This window comes from Strigops habroptila, chromosome 9 (genome assembly GCF_004027225.2).
Source record: "Strigops habroptila isolate Jane chromosome 9, bStrHab1.2.pri, whole genome shotgun sequence".
NCBI lineage: Eukaryota > Metazoa > Chordata > Aves > Psittaciformes > Psittacidae > Strigops > Strigops habroptila.
This window is the reverse complement of record NC_044285.2, coordinates 1,993,592-2,014,805: the sequence shown is the minus strand read 5'-3', so window position 1 is coordinate 2,014,805 and position 21,214 is coordinate 1,993,592. Positions and strand designations below refer to the sequence as shown.

The 21,214-nt window shown below is 51.4% G+C and overlaps 1 protein-coding gene across 1 annotated transcript in view; it reads left to right on the top strand.

Moving 5' to 3' along the window:
* The first annotated feature begins 1,280 nt into the window (after positions 1 to 1,280).
* SMAD6 (SMAD family member 6) overlaps positions 1,281 to 21,214 on the top strand; it is a 42,217-nt gene continuing 22,283 nt past the window's right edge. The window contains exons 1-3 of the mRNA XM_030498065.1: positions 1,281 to 4,040; positions 6,156 to 6,212; positions 7,973 to 8,050. Of these exons, the coding sequence (XP_030353925.1) occupies positions 3,251 to 4,040; positions 6,156 to 6,212; positions 7,973 to 8,050 (925 nt within the window). The 5' untranslated portion in view covers positions 1,281 to 3,250. The remainder of the gene's footprint in view (positions 4,041 to 6,155; positions 6,213 to 7,972; positions 8,051 to 21,214) is intronic.

Sequence of the window (21,214 nt, the reverse complement as noted above, 5' to 3'; positions counted from 1 at the left end):
AAGCATCTCCCAGGAATGTTTGTTATTATGACAAGCAAAGAAAAAGAGGTGGGGGGAAAGGCAGTGAAAGAGCACATTGCTGTTAATTACTAGAAATCCTTTAATAACCAACATTACTATAAATTATATGTGCATTATGACAAGTACAATTGAGTGTTTTGTTTTTCTTGCCCACGTTAGAGCAAGGAACAATGTGCTCTTGTTGCAAGAGCTGGAATGGGTGGCACTGGAGGGGGAAATCAGGGCTTCTCCATCACATACCTGTGCCCGCAGAGATGGTCAGCATTCCATGAAAGCTCCATTGTTCTTCATGCCATACTGCACGCACCATGATTATATAGTGTTGGATAAGCAGCAAGACATTGAAATAATAACCTATCCTTAGTTTAAACAGTCCTATATTTAAGATCTATATATATTTAAATGTGGGTAATTGCACATTTGTGACATATTATAATTTGGATGGCAGTTTGTAAATATGATATTGGAAAGAAAAGCATCAGCTGCATTTAGGGAGGCAAATTCTGGGGTCATGCAGGGCACATAGATCACTGTGGACATTAAACAAGCATTGGAACCCCTCTGGAGCAGCCCGGGGATGGGCAGGGATCCTGCCTGCGTCCGAGATCCAGGAAATCCCAATTCCCGCTTCCATGTCTGAGGCTGAATCTTTATTTTCAGCCCTTCCATGACTTTTAACTTAACTTGTCTTTATTCCCTAATGCGAAAAGAAGCTATTAGGATTTTCCTACCACAGCGGGATGTTGGCTGACTTTTGTAAATAGCTCTAAATGGTGATATAGGTGCAAAGTGTGGCTGCTCTGCAGGTTGGTGAGAGCACAGGGCCATCATGGACATTATTTCCACCCAAAGTGAGCCAGTGCCCAGATAACATTACCTGGTTTTACTCCAAAAAGGGCAGGGGAAAAGGAGCTTTGGTCAGTAGGGGCAAAAGTAACCCCAAAGTCAAAGACCTATGGATGTATTATAGTTATGTTGGTGCAAACAGCACTGGCACCCACATACAGGTTTTAAATGGAGTATTTTGGAATCCCTTATGTTAAGCTGATGCACCAAATTAAGTTGGCCATACAAAAAAAATTGTACTAACTTAACTAAGTGTATTTAAATGAAATTTTTGGGTGTCTTCCTGCAGGTTTGGGGAAATACAGGCATCAGCCTTCAGTTATGGTAAGAGCTACGCAAAGATGCTCCAAGAAAAATGACGCACATTCAAGTTTGTCTGCAGTTTCTTGGCTGAAATAGTTTTATTGTTTTATTTTTGGGGTGTTTTTTTCCTTGCTGATCAACTGCTGGGAAATAATTGCTGAGATTCATTTTCGCTCATTAGTGACCTTCCCCCCTGGGTTCCCGGGCTGATCCCCCAGACAAAGCTCCATCAGTTGCTATTCCAGATTCCCAGTGATACACACCACGCCGTTTCCCACGAGTGAGGGGGACGGCCCCTCCGACCCCCCAGGATAGGGCCCGGTTCCTCCAGAGCGTTTCCCTGCCACGACCAAAGGCTGCTGTCCCCCGGGACGGCCTCGCCTGAACCCCCGCAAGAAGAATCGCCGTTTTACGGTAATTTAGCTTTTAATTAATGGGGGGGGGGGTGGGGTGTCCCATCCCCATCCGCAGCTCTCACCAGCACCCTCCTCCCTCCCTCCGCGCCACCGGCGTTCCCACCCGGCCGCGTGGACCAGGACACGGGGCCGTGACTCCTTGATGGCCCCCCCCACCGCCGGGGCCGCCGCTTCCCCCCTCCCACTGCCGCTGCCTGTCCGTGTGTTTCCCCCCCATACCCGGAGGCCGCGGCCGGGGCACAAGGGCGGGCACAAGGACCCTGCGCGGCGCGGTCCGCGGAATGTCTTTCATTCACGGGCACGCCGCGCCGGGAGGCGCTGAGGGAGTGGGCGGTGCCGGCGCGGCGTCCGGACCAATAGGCTGTGGCGCTGCCTGAGCGTCACGCTGCGGCGGACCAATGGGTGCGAGCCGAGCCTGAACTTTTGCCACGGCGGACAAGTTGATACATCGCGGGGGTGTGTCCCGCCGCGGCGGCTCCGGCGGGGGGGGAGCAAGGGGGGGGAGCGGCTTTAACCCCTGCGCTGCCGCCGCGCCGCCGTGACCTACTTTCCCCGCGGCGAGGGGGGCCGCGGAGGGACGCAACCCCCCCGCCTTCCTCCTCCTGCCATCCCCGGTCCCTGCTGGTGGGAAGGAGGGAGGGAGAGAGGGAAGGCGCCTCGGTGCAGGGAGGGTGGTTGGTGGTGGTGGGATGTGTGTGTGTGTGTGTTTGCGCATCGGGGTTCGTGTCCCTTTAAGAGCTCGGAAACCCGATGCGGTGTTTGCGCAACGCCCGGTGCCGCGCGGAGCCGCCAAAGTGTCTAGACTGGCACATGATGGGCGGCAGCCAATCGCGCCGCCGCTCAGCGAAGGGGCCCCGCGCGCGCGCGCGCGTACCCCCCTCCCTCCCTCTTCCCCCCTTCACCACCCGCCCCCCCCCCCCCCCCCCCCCGTCAGCCACACAAAAGCCAGCGGAGGGCGGGGGGGCGGGCGCGAGCGGGCGCGCCGGCGGGAGCCGTGCGCAGGGACCCGGCGGGAGCGGAGCTGGACCGAGACCGGGAGCGGACAGACGGACACCGCGTGTGCGCGGGCACCGGCCGCGGGCGGGTCTCGCCCTTTTGCTGCTTTTTGACCATTTTTGACCATTTTTTTTCTTCTTCTTTCCTTTTTTAAATAATTTTTCTGTTTCTTTAACGATTTTTGGCCGAACGGAACCGGCACCTCCGAGCGCGGACCCGGCGCCGCTTCCACCCATCTCCTCCCAGCTCCCACCTTGTACGGTGGAGCCGCCGCGGGGCGCAGCCGAGCGCTGCCCCGGGCTCACCCTCGGCCCCGTCCCCGCGTTGGCAGCCGATGTAGGGCACGGCGCGGCGCGCCCGAGCCCCAGCGCCGCCACGGGAGCGGCCCCGCACCGCCCGCGGGCATCGGCGCAACCCCCGCGGCACCGTCTATGCCCGCGCCGCGCTCCCTCCCCCGCCGCCTTCCCCCATGGTGCGGCCCCCGCCGCGGGCCGTCGGCGATTCGCTGGGAAGGGCCGCGGGGAAACGGCGGCGCCGGGAAGTGCGGGCAGGCTGCGAGGGCGGCGGGTCTGAGATGAGATAGAGCCGGCGGCGGAGCGAGGAGCCCCGCGGAGGGGGGGGGGGGAAGCGGCGGAGAGCGACGCGACCCCCGGCCGCCCGCGTGTCGTATGTTCAGGTCCAAACGCTCAGGGCTGGTGCGGCGACTTTGGAGGAGCCGCGTCATTCCGGACAGGGACGGCGGAGATGGGAGCGCCAGGAGCGGCCACGACCTCGGAGCCACCGGTAGCTGTAAAATCTCGGAGAAAAACCCTTCGTCGGAGATCCGCGCGGTAGCGCGCAGCCTGCTGCGGGAGGCGGAGGAGCGGCGGGGCGAGGCGGCGCCCCGCGGGGACCCCATGGCGGAGCGGCGCGGGGCCCGGCTCCGCTCCCCACCGCGGCGGGACGGCGCCGGCGGGGCGAGCCCGCGGCGGGCGCCGGAGAGCGACAGTCGGACCGTGACCTGCTGCCTCTTCAAGGAGCGGGAGCCGGGCGGCCCCCAGCCCCCCGACACAGACACCGCCGGCGGCCCCCCCAGCCCCGACGGCGCGGCCGACGGCGGCTCCCCGGAACGGCGGGGCCGGGAGGCGCGGTCGCGGCTGGTGCTGCTGGAGCAGGAGCTGAAGGCCGTCACCTACTCGCTGCTGAAGCGGCTGAAGGAGCGCTCGCTGGACAGCCTGCTGGAGGCGGTGGAGTCCCGCGGGGGCATGCCCAGCGGCTGCGTGCTGGTGGCCCGCACCGAGCTGCGCCTGGGGGGCCAGGCGGCTCCCCCCCACCTCCTCCTGGGAAAACTCTTCCGATGGCCCGACCTGCAGCACCCCGCCGAGCTGAAACCTCTCTGCGAGTGCCAGAGCTTCGGCGTCGCCGACGGACCCACCGTCTGCTGCAACCCCTACCACTTCAGCCGCCTCTGTGGGCCAGGTGAGGAGCAGAGTGGGGTCGGGGTCCTTCCCCCATGATTTGGGGCTTCTGGCCCCTTCCTCGGCTTATTTGAGCCCTCGGGGATGCGCCTGGCCCCGGGCTGGCATCCATCCCCCCTCCCCCCAGTTCCCAGTTCTGCTTAAAAAGCCCCTTGTTTCTCCCCTTGCCGCGGAGGTTCCCCTGCTCTTGAGGTGCAGGAGGGGCCATAACGGGACGTTCGCATCCTGCCGGCGCCAGTCCGGCTGCTGCCGCTCGAACGGGGCCGGAGGGGCCGCGGGGGATGCCCCGAACCCGCGTGGAAGCGCCGGGACCTGCAGCACAGGCATTCCTTAGGGAGTGCTTTACACCAGCCTCCTGCTGACGGTCCTTTTCTGGGCAAAACCTGGGATTGATTGTTATTTTATTATTATTTATTTTGCAATCCGGGATCCTGCCTCGCTTTGCATCACTTCTCTCAAAGAAACTTCTGTGCGGGGCGTGCTTCCCCCGAAGCTCGCTAGAGGCTGGAAGCAGCTTTTTTAGCTTTGGTTAGTGTAGATGAGCGTTTGGGGGAACCCTGCGTGTATTTTACAGACGGGCAGAGTTTCCCACCTCCTTTCCTGTGTCTGTAGTTGTTTTCGCAGTGGTGCAGGGCTGCCCTGATGCAGGGTGTAGTAGGAACAGAGCTTTATTGAGTGGCTCCTTATCGTTTTGATAGTGAGTGGCTGTGCCAGGGTCTCAGCCGTGCCCGCTGGGTGCTGGGGATGGTGGCAGGAGCCCGGGAAAGGCCTTAATGCCCTTTTCCACAAGTGTTTGTGTGTCTCCGTGTGGACACCATCCGTGTTCGTGCGGGTGATGCAGCTGAATGGCGTGAAAACGCCTCAGTGCTTGGAATTGGTTCCCTGTGGCAGCAGGTCTGACTCTAGCGTGGGACCGACCCACTGTGCATGGCACAGGTTGGGCTGTGGTATGCAGATTGGGACATTGGCACCATTATTTTTTATTGGGAAGCTCTTAAGGGCCCTTTGAGAAGAGCGTCTTGATGCTGGGCAGCTTGCTTGGTTGGGGAAGATGAGAAACCTTGTCTTGGAAATAATAGATGACCAGGGGCCATCCCAGAGCCGTCACATGGGCGATGCTGAGGTGGTTCTTGGTGAGCTAACCCGAGTTGGGCTGAGTGCTTTTGGTGTGTGGGAACTGAGGAGCACACCCTTGTTCCAGTAGGCTGGGGTCAAGGTGATGCCATTGACTTCTCAGTGAAGTCAGTGTCTGCTCGGTGCTGGTGCCATGGTACAGCCCAGCCGGCTGCACAGCCCTCAATTTTAGCAGGTTATAATTAACGAAACGTGTCACCACCATAATTTAGAAGGAAAAAAACCTCTAACCAGAGCACGAAGTTGATGGAGGACCTTAGTCAGCGTTTTGTATGGTCTTAACTCTTTACAAGGACAGCAGGAGCTTGTAGGATGACCAGAGCATTTCTAAGGACTTGCTTAACTTTAAGCCCATGACTGCTGATGTGCTGCTGCTTAAAGCTGAGCATGCGCTTGGAAGCTTTGCTGGGTGGAGGTCAGGGGGAGCAGGGTCATGGGGGGCCTGGCCTCTGCCTCTGAGCCCCTTGAGAGCGAAGGGGTTGCTTGGGATGGACCAAAGTTACTTTGGTTGGCTGAAGCCAGTCTGGCCCTTGGCGTCAGGCTTCATGTGTGAAGAGAGGAGCATCTTTTTACCACCCAAGACCTAATTTCAGTCCTTGTAATGTGTTTGGGGAGCTCTTGTGAAGCCTGTGTGTGTTTGAGCTGTGGTTGGAGGGATGTCTCCCAGTTCAGATGATGAAAGCATCATTCTTTGGGAGCCACGTGCCATTTTGTGTGCTTCAGGTTGCAGCGGGTGCCCACGCGGGGACACAGGGTGGGAGGTGGAGGGGAGAACTGCAGCACTTCCAGTAGTAAAACCCCTTTTGAAAGGTCAACGTGGAACTGCCATTTTTCAAAGATTTGGAAAACTCTTGTTCTTGAGTTGCTTCCAAGTGGGTTTCCTTCCATTGGGTGTTTACTACCTTGGAAGAGCTCCTACCCTGACAGAGAAAGCGCGAGGGTTTCGTTGACACAGCACTAACATTAAGTTTTGTTTTTGCAGAGTCTCCACCACCTCCCTACTCTCGGCTGTCTCCTAATGATGAGCAAAAGCCACTGGGTACGTGTTTTCTCTCTTTTGATCTCCCGGCACTTCTTTCATGGCACAGTCCTGGTGTTGCTTCTAAGACATCCCTACGTGGCATGTCAGGCAGAAGCCAACAAGTCGAGTTTTTATGGCTGCTCATTACTTGTGAGCAAGCATCAGCTGACGGGTTTAAGGAGTAAATGGATGTGGGTTTATCAGCTCAAATTGCCATGTAGACACATGCAGATTTTCCAAAATAACACGAAGCTCTATTTTTAATGAAGCTGTAATGAAAGGTTTCCAGACATCATGTTTTGTCTGCGTGGGTAATCTGCAGGATGACGGAGCGCAGGGGGAGTGGGAGCTCCTGGGTGCCATTTCCATACAGCCTTGGCTGCACCATGGAGGAACCACCTATTACCCTTCCTCTGCTTATTAAAATGAGACATAAACTCTTTGAAAGTCAGCGCTGTATAATTTCCGAGTGCTGTTTCACTTTTCATGGGGAATTATAAGTGTTACTTAAAATGAAAGCTAGAGAAAGTGACTTGCTTGGGTAGGCATGAAGGGAAGGCTGCTGGAGAGCCTGGCAAATCCAACCTTGGATCCTGGTCCAATATGGTGCATGTGTAGTGAATTGGCATCCCTCACCCTAACCCTGACCATCCCTTCTCAGCGCCCACTTCTTGCTCAAGTAAATGGGAAGCAAAGACATGGGAGGGAAGGGAGGAATCCCACATCCCTTTCAGGTTTCTTGCCAGGACTGGTGCAGCAATGGCCGCATCTGGAGTGTGAGATTTCTCCCTTCATCCCATAGTCTGTGGCTCTGATTTAGAGAGCAGGTAATGGCTGAGGTGAGTTGCTTTCACTCACCATCAGGCAGGGGCAGGGAGGAGACAGGCAGGATTTGCCAGGGAGATAGAAGCCGGACAGCACAGTGCCTGCCTGTCCCACCCAGCCCTTAGGGAGGGCGGGAGCTGCCCAGTGCCAAAGGTGAGTCCTTGCCCTGCCAGGCCTGGCGCTGTCTGCCACTGCTCATGTACCCACTGCCCACACGCTTGTTGCAGGGACCAGCTCCTTCATCCCTGCAGCCAGTCTGTGGCATGCAGCAGGGACCACAGTACCCTGCAAAACAATTTTCTGGTCGTGTTTGGGGGTTTTGTTAGCTGTGGAGGCAAAATAAAGGGATTGGCCTTCTGTGTGCTCCCCCTTCCAAGATAATTCCCTTTAGAAACTGCTTGTGCTGCAGGGAGAGATGATAGCGAGTGACACGTGACTTTCTTAAAACAACAGCCAGGGACTGAAATTTGCTTCACTGGCTTGTTTGATTGGAAAAATAATAGTTAATCTGTGAGCAAACAGTTGAGCACTTAATTAGAGGGGTGTAAGCAAGAGAGAATAACAAAGACTCTTAACTTGTTAAAACAAAGTTTCCTTCGCTTCAGCAAAGAGGAAGGAAGGAAGGAAGCAAGAATAAACAGCTTCAAGAATTTTAATGGTGATAATTAAGTATAGTAACTAGGAGTTGTTTAGAGGCTTAATGTAACTTTATCCAGTAAGCACCAAGTTCCTACTTGTTTGATCAACTTAGCTGCAGTTATTTTTGTGGTCGAAGCAATTCAAAGTTTGCATTTGCGTGGTAGAGGTACAAAGTTAATCGCTGCTTTCTGGCCCGGTGGAGAATTCCTCTCGGGGAGGTGGTGGGAAGCTGAAGAGCCACGGGTGCTCACGTAGCACTTGGAAATGCAAGAGGACTAAAAGTACCTTTATTTTTTTTCCCTTTTTCCTCCCAGATCTATCAGATTCCACGTTGTCTTACACTGAAACAGAGGCTACAAACTCGCCCAACGTCACGCCCGGAGACTTCTCAGGTTGGCACACGTGGTCTGCACTGGGTAGCTCGTGGCTGGGGCTGGATCATGGGACAAGACGAGGGGTTGTGGTGCTGCTGTTGGTTTATACTCTTGGTGTGAAAAGCAGGAAAGAAAGAGCAGCTATTTAAGTTGATCTTTCAGAGACATCTGCGCTCCGCGGGTTGTGATAAGATGCTGTTCATGGGATTCGTGAGCTGGGACATCTGGGAGGTGGCCATTGAGCCATGTGTGTCCCCTGTGGAAGCCACCTAGACGTGTGGTGGCGTGGGGCTGGGCTTTACCCCATCACTGATTGCATGGCAGGAGCAGTGAGGCCGTGTAAAGCGATGCTGCTTTGTGATGGTTCTTGCTGAGTCCGTCCAGCTTGCATTACCTGTTGCGTCCTGGCTCTGCTTTCATGAACAGGGCTCCCAGCTACGGTGCCATTGAAGCTCCTGAACAAAGCTTTGCTTAATTAGGTCCTGGTTTTTGCTCTGCCCCACCCCTGCAACCTTCCATTCATTTAATGGTGCTCTGTGAGGCCTGGGGTGGTTTTACTTGTGAGCAGGTAGAGTTGGGGCTTTCATTTGCTTGGTGGTGGGCTTTGGCTGTGTTGATTCTTTCACATCTTTCTCCTCTGTGGTCTCATCCCAGGCTTGGGGCTGGCTGCATGGTGAGGGCAGGAGGGACCTGCGTATAGGACTGGGTTTAATTTCTATGTAGGAAATGACCTGGTTACTGGTCTGAGAGCTAAGATGGAGATGGACAAATCTTCATCTTGGTGAAGCCTCATGTGCCTCCTTCAGTGGCTGGGGTGGGCTTTGTGGTGGGGTAAGAGTTGGACATGTCAGTGCTGAGTTGCTGGATTGCTGAGCCCATGGATGGGATTTGCTGCTCTCTGGGGGATGTTATAAATTGATGGTGGTGGAGGGGACCCTTGGGGTACTGGTCCATTAGCCATAGCTTTGTTATCATTATCCGTTCTCATTGTCTGCCTGCAAGAGTTTTTATGGCTGGTTTGGTGAGACCTGTGACTTCCTTGGGATGTTAAAGCAGATCCCAACTCCACATCACTTGAAAGAGCATTTAAACAGCATGGCACCACAGTGTCACGGCATAGTGGTGCTTCCTCCAGGGATTTTTCCTTCTCCTTTAAGGTCCTCCTGCCGCCGCATGCTGAATCCAGCGTGCCGACCTGCCTTGCTTTTGTTGTTCTGCCAAGTGTCCATAGTGGGGGAACAAGTGATAGCCAGGAGGTCAGGATCATTCAGGATAGCCCTGAATCATTCAGGGTTGTGCTACAATAAATAAGTGTTTGCAATTCCTGACAAATGTTCCTGAGGCTGGATATGCGTCCGTAAAGCTCCCCATGCCCATGGCTTTTATTGTAACTTGATAATTGCCATTAATTACAGAGCCGAGATGGAAAACCAGGGTTCCTGAGGATGTAATGAGTTAGCTTCTCTCACAGCAGAGTCCTTTATGGGACATCTGGTGGGTTTTCTGGAATAGAAGAGAGATTTTTAGCTTTTACTTGAACAATATAATGATAACACGTGACTGAGATTGGGCTGAAATCGGATACTCGTCTCCCCCTGTGCAGTTTCCAATGGTGTAACTTTTAATAAGAGTCTGGGGCTGTGTGATTTATTTTTCCCCAATGCTCATGATTGCTGAAAGAGGATAAGAGCTTTGCTGCAGTTAACCCATACTTGTCATCACAGGGAGCTAAAAGGAGAAAACCCACTCAGGCTTAAGTCTATCTGCCACATTTCAGCTTGTTTATTCTCCATTTCAACTTATTTAATAGGTCTGCTTGAAATGTAGGCCTGCACAAACGATACCCAGAGCACGTGGTCTTCCCTGCCTCTTCTTGTGTGTACTCAATGTGCATTTAACTCCTGTTCCAAAAATAAGTACATTTTGGATCTAGCATCAAGCCACTGCTATTTATTGCTTCGGCTTTGATCATCAAAAAGGCTTTTCCTACTAAAACCACAAAATTCAATTTGGGATAACAAAGAGAACCATTCTTCTACGGTTACTTGTTTACTTGATGAACTTCTAAACAGGAAGTTTAAGCATGAAGTCAAAGATCACCTCTGTTGTACGTATGAATTAAAAAGAAAACCCCTCTTTTTGAAGTTGACCTTTTCATTGCTATAATACTGCTTGTAAATAGGAAAAAGTCTTCCATGAGCTAGCAGGCTTGCTATAAGATTTGGAGTAGCAGCCAGTGCTAACTGGAAGCACACACTGTGAATAGTTGTGCAGATGCAACCTTCTGTGTTGTGAACCGGATTGATGGATGATACCACAGAGTCCTCTTCATCTGAGGTTCAAAGGATCTGGGTCATGAAATGAGGCTGGCTGTCCAAGGATCAGTGTCCAGCCACGGCATTTCTCTCAGATTGGGGATGATCCTGATTTCCCAGTGAGGTACAATGGCTTGGGAAGATCTGGGTGGGTGGGGGAAGCACTTGGAGGTGTTTGATCCCAGAGTTCCCCTCTTCCAAGCTCAAGCAGTGTCTCATTGAGGCTTGCAGGAGTACAAAGAGGAGCTCAGTCTCTTCCTCATGAGATGTATTCCTGCAGCCGTGTACACCTGGGGAGCAGAGGTGAAGAAAACCTGCTGTGGTGGGAGTTGTACTTTGAGCCCATGCATTCCCCTGGCTGCGGTTGTGCCGGTCCCCCAGCTGCCGGCAGATCCTTGGCCGGAGTCAGCGTCCCTGTGGCTCCCCCGGCCGGAGCCGGGGAAATACCAGGGAAAGGGCAAAATCCAGCACGGCAGAAACAAAAGCTCAGCCCCGTGACTCATAATTGGTGGAACATTTGTAGTAATTTTTTTTCCCTTCCCCTCAGACTTGGCTCCTCTGCTGCGTGCCAAGAAGCTGCTGTACCCGTTAGACTTGCCAGGCTTGTAGAGAGAGGGCTGCGCTGCTGCTGCTGCTGCAGGAACTGGTTCAGGACGGTGGGGACGTGCTGGAGCAGATGCTGTGGGCCACAGGCTTTGGGATTGCCTACCTTCCCCTAAACCCCACAGGGCTGTCCCTCACCTTCCTTGGGAAGGACCCTGGAATAGCCCCGTTCCCAGTGTTCCCTTTGCACAGCACGCTGCACTAGTCTGTTTAAAAGCCCCATGAATTCCTAGAAGCAGCAACCAGAGTTGTTGAGAGTGGTGGCATTAAATTCTGGAAGTCGTAAGGACCGTGCAGGAGGGGAAGGGTTGAGCGCACGTAGGAGGGCTGAAGGTGGTGGTGCTGGTGCTGCTTGGAAGTCTCCCCTAGGTGTCCATGCTGACTTGATCATTGCTCATGGTCACTGCAGGTCTGGAGTACCTTGGCCATCCTCTAGAGAGGACAAAAATGTTAGGGCAGCAGTTTTCTTTGGAGCAATAATAATTAAGGATGAGTCTCTAGCTGTAGGAGTAGATGGGTAGTGATGGGTGCAACTCATTGCTCACCTCCTCAGCCACCATGCAGAGGTCCCACACGGGCTGGGTGTCTCCATAGAACATACTTAATGAAGACTATGCCTGGAGCAGTCAGTGCCAAGCTCTTACGATAGCTTTTTTTTCCTCAAAATGAGCCACTCATCACTAGAGCCTGTCTCATGTGTCCCTACATGCCTGCTCGTTACTCCTCGCTTAATTGGAAATTATACCAGTGTTTGCACGGAAAATCTCACTGTTCATATGGGAATGCCTTTGTGAAGGGATGGTGCCTGCAAGGCTCGAGCCCTGTGTGTGGCAGGGTTTTCCAAAGGGAAGGGGCTCCTCGTGTCTGTGTCTAGTTCTGCATCATGCACTTGGTCCTTCTGCGTGGACTAGCTGAGCTGGTGTCTGGAGTTAGGGGATGCTCAGCACTAGGTGGATTCAGACAGGAGAAATGAGGGTGGCTTGGGTGATGTACCCAAGCAGAGAGAAGTGCTACCAGGGGATGAGTGAGAGGTGAGGAGAATGGGGACAGCAGGGACCGTTAAAGGGGAGGTTGTACCAGCAGCAAGAGGCTTTGCAGGAGGCCAGGGAAGATGCTGCTTTAGATTTTCCCCAAAATACTATTTATTTATTTTTACTTTGAAATCAATTCAGTTCCCATGTGATAAACTCTTCAAGAGTTTGAGTTCTGGTGAACCCATTTGTAGCTGGGAATGTGCATCTGAAAGAAGGAATTGTGAGTTGGTGGCTTGTTGGAGGAATGAGTAGTTCGTCTCCACACTCGAGCAGTGGGGAGCATTACCTGAGAGTAGAAACGCGCATATGAGCCTGCTCCGAGCAGCTCTGCTCAAGCCTAGGAGGTGGGGGGCTGCATGTAGAGATGAGCTCTGCTCAGTGACTTATGCTGTGTTATTCCCAGCAAAGTTGTTAGACAATAATTCCCAGCCCCAGAGTTAACAGAGGAGGAAAAAAGAGACTGAATGGGCTGGAGCTAATTTAAATGATTCTGGAGTTTTTCCAAGGCCTGGGAAGGTGGAGAAGTTGCTTACAGGGCAGTGGTGAGACTGGGGGATGTTGGATTTGGGATTCAGGGTCCCTGTACCCCTGAAGGGAGGAGGAAGGCAGGACCATGCCCATCCATCCCAACTGATGACTCAGCCCCGCTGAAGCGATGCCATGGCTCCGGAGTGAGAGCCTGAGGGTTTCTTCTGCTTCCAGCAATATTTAGGATGAACTTCAGGAAGCATATTTTCAAACCCACTGAATGGAGAAAGTGAACGTCTCCCTTCCTTTCCCCCCAGAAATAACAGACTGCAGGGATTTATGCTAACAAGGAAATTTATGAAGATCCTGTGTGTTAGCAGTAGGAAAAAAAAGAGAGGAAGCCTATTAAATATGTAAGGCGGATACGTGTGGAAACTGGGCAAACATTTACCCTTTCCAGATTGGGGGAGAGATTGTGAAATTACCTGTTAATGGGGGGGGGGGAAATAAGATATTTTTCTTATTAATAGGGCAGCAATTTCTTCTGGGGGTGAAATGTTGGTTTTGCACATTTCTGATGATCTCCTTTGGCTTTGGTGTGTCTTAGTGCTAGGCTCGGGGTGGCAGCTCTGAGAGTCTGACCCAGCAGCACCATAGAGCCTTTTTGTCCTTTCTTTTCCCTGTCCTGCTGCAGAGCATATCTGTGCATCCAGTTTAATCACAGACAGATGTTTATTTGGGCCAGTAATGGTTTTGGTTTCCTTTTTCTTTCATATTTAACTTTAGGTTTGCTGGCGTGCCCTACGCTGCACAGTCTACAACAATCAGGGTTTGGCTAAAAACTGCTCTTGTTGGAGGAATGAGCCTGTTGCCAAGAGCTGCTACTTTGATGCAAAAAAATACATCCTGGAGGTGCTTTGTCAGATGTTTTTATATTAAACAGTGTTCCTCCATAGCTTTAGTTTGCCAATGGGAAATAAAGTGCATCTATTTTCCGATGTGCTTCAGAGAGGAATTCTTTGCTTGGTGTGAAGGTTTTTCCCCACGTGGCCGTGGTCAGCCGTGAATCTTGGAATCCCCGTTGGAGAGCCTGACCACACAGCAGCATCCTTCCTGATGGGTGGGAGAACTTCAAAACAATAACCCATTTTTGCTTTGGGTCTGTTCACGTGCAGCTTCTGGCCTTGCCTGGGGTTGACATCAAAGGCAACTTTGCAAACTATGGGGTGAATCATGGAATTAATCCCTGAAAGGGATGGTGGGGAAGCTCTTCAGATGGCATCAGGGCCTGTCCCTTTGAGAGAGGTGCAGGTGTGCAGTTTTATTGTACAACAAATGTGTTTCTGGGTTGATGATAAAGCCACCAGAGCCTGTAGATTTACGGGAGGACTGTGGGTTTCTCTGCATTGTGTTTGTGTTTGCCACTGTGGGTGGCTCTGGTGGCAGCTCCTGAAGTTCAAACATCCCTTTCTTTGGAAAAGGGAAAGGGAAGCAGTCATTGATTCTGCAGCTGGGTGTGTAGATCCTTGTTGTCTCCAGAGCCTGTTGATGGCAGCGCTTCATCCACATGCAGTGTAACCCAGCAGAGAGGACTCCTCTTGGGTTGTTAATGTGCAGCTGAAGATGTTGTCCAGAGCATTGAGACTGAGCAAATACACCCTTGCTTACCAACAGAAGCAGCGCCATGGATCAAGGCTGCAGGAGATAATCCCCGTATGTGGTTGTTTCTTTCCATTAAAACCCTGCAGAGCAACTCATGTTGGGCCACCAAACCCAACAGCTGTGGCATTGAGTTCTGCAGGAGCTCCTCAGATAGAGCTCGTTGGTGACCACGTGCAGGTGCCGATACACCTCCATGTTGCCCCCTGTACCCAACATTCCATCCGGCAAAGCAGGAGAGGTGCCGGCGATCCCATCCAGAAGGAGGGTGAAACTCTGGCAGTGGCCGTGCAGCTGTAGGAGGGTTCCTACAGCAAGTGACACCTGTTTGTAAGAACACTCTGTGGCTTACGAGCTCGCAATGTAAAGCTTTTGGTCTCAAAAGGAGTTTGGAGCTGAGCCAGATTTGTAACGTGGGGAGGGGAAATGAGTTTTGTGAAGGGTGAGGGACCACTTGGGAACTTGCTGGAGATGGGAAAAGAGGTGGCCTGTGCTGAAGGTCTACTCAGGAGGGAAGTAAAAGGTGGTTCTGAGACTTTGCATCCCACACAGCGAGGGAGCATCATCACCAGCCTCCAGAAATACTGTTCTTGAGGAAGGAAGGTATCTTCTGAACTAGGAGCTGGAGGAATGTCCCTTTGTTATCAGCTGTGCCGATACCTTGCAAGAGCAGTGCTGTCCTCCAGCACATTCATGGTGCCAAGTGGTGAGGATGGGAGGAAGCTCCCGCAGCATCTTGCGTTCAGCCGGGGCTGCTGTCGGAGCATCTTCAGCTGAGACAGCCCCAGTGATGTTCTTCCTCTGAACCGATGAAACGGTGGTGGATTCCCTTCTTCCCAGGTGCTTTTCCTTGTGAGAGAAATAAGGACAATCAGTCGGAGCTAGTCCCGAAGGAGGAGATAAAAAAATCAGAACTAGCTGCCAGAGCCTTGGGATCATCTGTCTGGAGTAGCAGAGAGTGCCTGTTGCACAAGGGGTGGAAGAACGTTGTCTTACCAGTATTTGGTCCCATGCCTAATGCAGGGATTAAAGCTGCAGATGATACCTCTGCATTTGTGTGTGCACGTGCAGCTCCCTGGCTCAGAGGGAGAATTTGTGGTGATGGAGCTGGGCAGGATGATGCCCTGAAATGAATGTACCAGTATTTGGGGAGCACCATTTCCTTGTAGGCAAAACACTGAATTTCTCAGTATATTTCTGCAGAGAAGAATTGCCTTTTCTTTCCCTCCCTTACCTGGAACCGGGATGGCTTTTCACAGCTAGCTGGGAAGTGTTCAGTCTAGAAGTTCTTGGAGTAAGTACAACACCCAGATAAAATGTGTTTTTGTCTGTGGTTCATTGAGTAGTTATGATGCTTGGCTTTGAATCACAGGATAATCGCATCTCCAACCACCTAAGCATCACACTTTAAAAAAAGAAACATCAGGAAGTAAGCAAGTTACTTAAAAGTAAATTAGTTTAATCTTTGTAGCCAAAACATTACGTTCTTGCACCCTATTAGGAGTTGGATACGGCTTTCTAGGTAGTAAAAGTTCTTTTGATGTAGCTTGAGTTGTCTTTTAAACAGTGTGTATCTGATGCTGCATCTTTGTTTCGACTTTACTTTTTCTCTGTGCCTGTGTTTTACTTTTCAAAGGGATTTGCTGAATACTGGACAGAGTGTATTTACTTTTGAAAATGGTGAATGTTTTGAAGGAGGAATTTTGGCTTCTTATAGGGACCTGTAGAGAGAGGCTTGTATTCACAGTTACAGTAATAGAATTTTTTCTCCTCGTGGCACTTTGATGAGTGAGAGGTGTTTATAGGCTTGATTCATAACCGAGTTACTAAGGTTTTCCACGGAAATAACTTATTAAATCCGTGGCGTTCACTGAAACGATTGAAGTCTGTAGATTAGCTCTTCATCAAAGGCACCTCCTTTCCTGGACTCCAATACCTAACTCAGCATCCTACCTCTGGAGGATGCTCAGCCCCGAAAGGGATGTGTGGTGTGGGAGCTCAAGACATGTTTTAGTAAGAAATCAAAAAAGAAAACCTCAAGACAAACTGGAAAGGGGAAAAAAAAATCCTGCAGGAAAAACATCCCCCGTCGTTCGGAGCCACTGATGGTTAAACCTGGTTTTCTGGAACACTGCTTATTTGTGTGGATTTTACTTTGCTGCTCCACAGCCGAAAAGTACATCCCTTTCCTGCTGCTGGCCGGGCTGCTGCAGGCTTTGAAGTGCCTCGAGCCCCTGGAACCGCAGGTTCAATTTACTGGCAAAGGAGACTCGGCTCTTTGTCCTTCCCAAGTGCTTGGGATCGGAGGGGATTAGGCACGCGGCTGCCGTGATTCCCAGCCCTGCTGAGCACTGCTGTGTGTCCTGGGCTCTGGGAGGGAGAAGAGGAGCAGGGAAGGCTGCCTCCCTGTCTGTGCAGGGATCAAGCTGCCCGGGGGTGATCGAGAAGGAAGAGAGACATCAGCTTGTCAAGTCTCGCTTTGCTATGAGCATCGGGTTTGGACAATGTTTGTTCCAGCAGCAGGCTCCACTTGTTTTCCCTCCTGTTTTAGGCCTGTCTTTGGTTGATTGCTCCAGAAAGTGGGTGTTTAGCCTGGAAAAAAGCATTGTTACAGGGGGCTGAGTGCTCAGAAAGGGGAGGTTGATGAGACATTTTGCAGTGCGCTGCCAGCGCTGGGGAATGGGCTTTGGATGCTGAGAACTGTTGAATTCCTGTTTGTTGTTTTGTTGGTTGGGTTTTTTTTCCTTAAGAACAAAACCATTTTGCATGGAAGTGCCTGTCTTGGCTGACCTCTTCCAGAGTTACTAAATGCTGACTTGTAATGGCCTTTGCAGCTCCTGGGGCTGGAGCAGGGATTAAACAGTCTCCAGCGCTGCAGTGCTGGAACGTGTTGCTGCCCCGCTGCCCCCTTCCTGGAGGTGCTTATCCTCTGGGGAGAAGCCGAGCATCACTCTGGTTCCTTATCCCAGGCTTTGGCTATGGGAAAATACCAGCAGCATCTTTTTATTGTTACTAGGGTTTTTTTACTGTGTAAGAATTAACTTTGACTAGACCCAAATTCCCTCACACAATACAACCTGTTCCTACCTCTCCATAGGAATACAAACTTTGGCTGGGAACAGGCAGGCTGTGATGCTTCTCTGTCCACTTGGCATTTTGCATTTCAGGGCATAAAAGCTCAGGTATAAAAGCCTTTTACTTGTGTTGGCTGTTTTAAAGGCTGGCGGAGGAGTTGGAGGCTTCATCCTGCTGCAGGGGTATCTCTTGATGCAAGGAGGGACCACACCAGGAATACCTGGGCAGGATGTCTCACAGCAGCACTGCGGAAGGGTTCGAGACACAACTGTGTCAGTTTTATCTACATATTCCATTAGCTGGAGTGGAACATGCCAGCAGAAAGGCTATTTTTCAGCTCTTTCCATTTATTAAGGTCTCATTTGCTAAGATTTTTCCATTTGAGGAGCCAAAGAATGTTAAAGACTTTTAAAAAAAGTGCCAGCTGCTTTATGCTTTCACACATAGTGATGCAAACCGCTGTTGTCTGTTTAACAGAGGAACAAAAGCCCTGTAGATACCTATACGGAGGTGTAGCACATGGGTTGGTTGGTGGGTGGTGATAACGCTGTGTTGCCTTTAGGTTTATTCTACCTGTCTCCAGAGGGTCCTGGAGCAATGGACGTGCTGGTTTTTTGCTTTTCTTTATTCGTTGGTTTTTCCCCCTTCTGGCTGTTACAAAGCGTGGCCTATTCAGGGGGTGAGCGCCTGGTGCTGTGCTGAGACAACGCTCCATTTGTGAGATTCCGCGCCAGCAAAACACAAGTTTGTCCACTGGAAGAATGAGGCAGTTGATTCGTCTTCCCCTGCGGAAGGGCTGTGGGATCTGGGAGCATCCCTGCCTGCCCCTGTCCCACACTGGCAGCAGGGAAGGCAAACACGGGCAGTGGTGGCTGGGAACTCCCCTGGCTCTGCTTTCTCTCACGGCTGAATAAATGATGGTGTGGCTGGTGCCCAGCGGTGCCTTTGGGAGCACCCGGGCTCTGTAGCACACACAGTCCTTGTGCCCCGAGCTCTTCCTGTGGCTTTTATATTTGTTACTTGTTCAACCCTAAAGTGCCGGTGAAGATGAACTATGTGTTGGGCAGGGGTTTCTCATTCTTTTCCTTAAGATCCAGAGAAGCCATGGCATAATCTGGCTTTTTGCTGAAAGGGAACTCTGGAATTGGACTGAGTGGCCCCTTGGCTTGTGCTCAGTGCTCCAGCTTTTTTTAGGGTTCAACGCTTGAAAAAGGGAAACAAATGTGTAGGGGAAGGTCTTTACACTCATTAAATCTAAGTAGTAAGCAAAGCATGTGGGAAGTGCTGTACGGAAGTGTTGGAGACACTTTGAAATACCACACAGACATAAATGATGCTGGGGGGGGTGATGCTGTGTGGGCTTGTTCCTGTAGCAGCATCCTACTGCGCTTGACTTGGCTGGTCGTGCTCTCGGCTCATGGCCAGGAACCCATCATGATGCGAAGTGCATGCATGTTGTGTTGGGGTTGTGCAGTCCCTGTGTTGGGGTTTTTGATGGAGTAAAACTGTCGTGGCCTTCTGGACCTTGAGCAACCTGCTCTGGTGGAAGGTGTCGCTGCCTGTGGCAGGGGGTTGGAACTGGATGAGCTTTAAGGTGCCTTCCCACCCAAACCAGTCTGTGATTCTATGATTCTGGTGTTTGCAGGGTATATCACTTTGGCTGTCCTTGCGTATCCAAAAAGAGGATATCATCCATGCAAGTTGAAATCAGTGAGCAAAGCTGTGCCAAGTCTCACAGCTAGTAGTTGCTGGTACTTAAAAAAAGCTCGGGCTCCAAGATTAGATCTAGTTGGTTTTGTCTAGTGCAACAACTTGGTGCATCCAGCTGTGGAGACAGGGAGCAGATGGGAAAACAGGGAGCTTAATGTCTCGGACCCAAACTGTCCCTATAAAACGTGTGTCTGCAGCTGCCATTGAGGTCTCAAGCTGTTTGTCATGGCTGATAATGGTAAAACTGAATCCATGAGGTTTTGATTTTTGGCCTATTCAATACAAGAGAACTCTTTCTAATAAGATTTTATGAAGCCCTGAAAACAAGACAACGTGGTTTTGAGGGGGCCATAGACGCCTGTGCCAGGGTGCAAGGAGCAGCCCTTTGTGGGGAGGCCAAAGGCTTGTTTTTCCCCCGAGTGTCTCAGGAATTGCTTTCTGAGATGTGCAAAAAAAACCCCAACCAAACAAAAAAACCCAACAAAACTTTATGAATCAGCCGGGAAGCCAGTAAAAATTAGTAGTAACAAGCTCATTTCAATAGAAATGGGTTTGCTGCTCTGCCGGCTGCCAACCATTTATGAGACTGGCTGGGTGCCGGCGAGCAGGGTCCAGCACGCTGCATCCTTCCACTCTCCTGCTGCTGGAAATAATTTGTGACTTACAAAAAAATAAATAACACTATTGTGAAGCTTGGTTTATGGTTGGGGCCTGAGTTGGGTGAGGGTGACGGGTCTAGCTAGCTCCAGAGCTTGCAAAACCTCAGTGGGGACTTTCTGCTCCATCTCAGGTGGTTTGCTGTTGGGTTTCCTCAGTGCAGGTGAGGACACTGGATGGGTGTTGCATCCCTGGAATGCTCAGTCTGCCCACCAGCGCAAGAGGAAGAGCTGGGTCGGGGTAGCCATGCCAGTGCAGGGAGCATTGGATGCTGTTACATGCCAAGTGTTCAGTAGCTCAACAACACTTGGCCAAAGCCTTACCAGGGGCTTTGACATTGATGCCCAAGACATACCTGCTTGTGTCATGTTTTCTGCCCTTTTTGTTCAGTTTTCCTGCAGGGAGTCTAGGGAAATGCCATGTGCAAGTGAATAGGTTGATCAGTCCAAATCATAGCTATAACTATGTTGTTGACCTGCTACAGTCTATAACCATCAATGGCGAGTGATTAATGTGCTATGACTGAGCCCATCAGGTTCTTGTGGTGAGATGGCCATCGTGCATTGATATCTGCCAGCATGGAGCCATGGCCTCTGGGGAGGTGGCATCTCCCACAGGCCAATGCGAAGCATTTGGGCATCCCCTGAGGGGACCTAACAACAGGGCTGCTCTGATTCTGGGTTCCCATCACAGGGTGGGACCAGTCTGGCTTTTGTTATTCTCTGTGCTCGTAGTTCAGCCAAAGCCATCGGTGTTCTGCAATGGGATGCTGTAATCCTGGGACAAGGGGTCAGGAAGAGGAGATTCTCGGGCTATTTCATGTCCCTCAATGAGCTGGTGGTACGCTGTGTGCTTTGCTTCCCATAGTTCCATAGCTCTACTGGGGACATCCTGGCCCCAACACCCGAAGTTGTTTCCCAGTGACACTCTGCTAAAGCCACACTCACGTGTGACTGGAAACTTCCACCCCAGAGCAGAGCAAGGAAATTCCTTTGTGAGTACGAAGTAAGGTAAAGATCCTATGTGCATGGTGAGTTGCTCTTCCCCCCATTGTTGAGCTATTTTAATGAAAGGGAAATGTCAGCAAAAGTATGTTTAGAAAAAAAATGTCACTCACACATCACCGGGTTTAGAATAGGAGCACTCTGGGCCTCTGCAACAAGAAAATTAGAGTTGTTTTTGATTTCCAGGACATTGCAGCCACATATTTGGAAATGTCCATGGTCTTTTCCACGTTGAATCATCAATATGGACCTTTAGAGCCAGATTGAATTCAGCTGTGCTTGAAAGGGTCAGTCATTTGAGACTTTTCACATTAAAGATCTTTGCAAATTAGTTTTGCTCTTGCCATGCTGAATGTGTTTGTGTAAAAAACCTCAGTGGATTTGGTATGTGCCTGGCTTTGAAGGGCTTCGCTTCAAAGGCTGCTCGCACTTGGTATTTTATATGCTGAGCTCCGCTGCTTCGTGGGGAAGCATCAGCTAATGACTGCCTTAAAACCTGCAGGAAGGAAAAGCTGAGCATAGCTGTTCGAGGCCATCAAGGAAACTGAGTGCCCAGGGCTCATTCCTGATAGGAAACTAGTGCTGGAGATCTGTCAGGGACTGGTGTACAATCCACCCCTCATCCTGTAACACTTGCATTAGGATGCACTTAAGCCT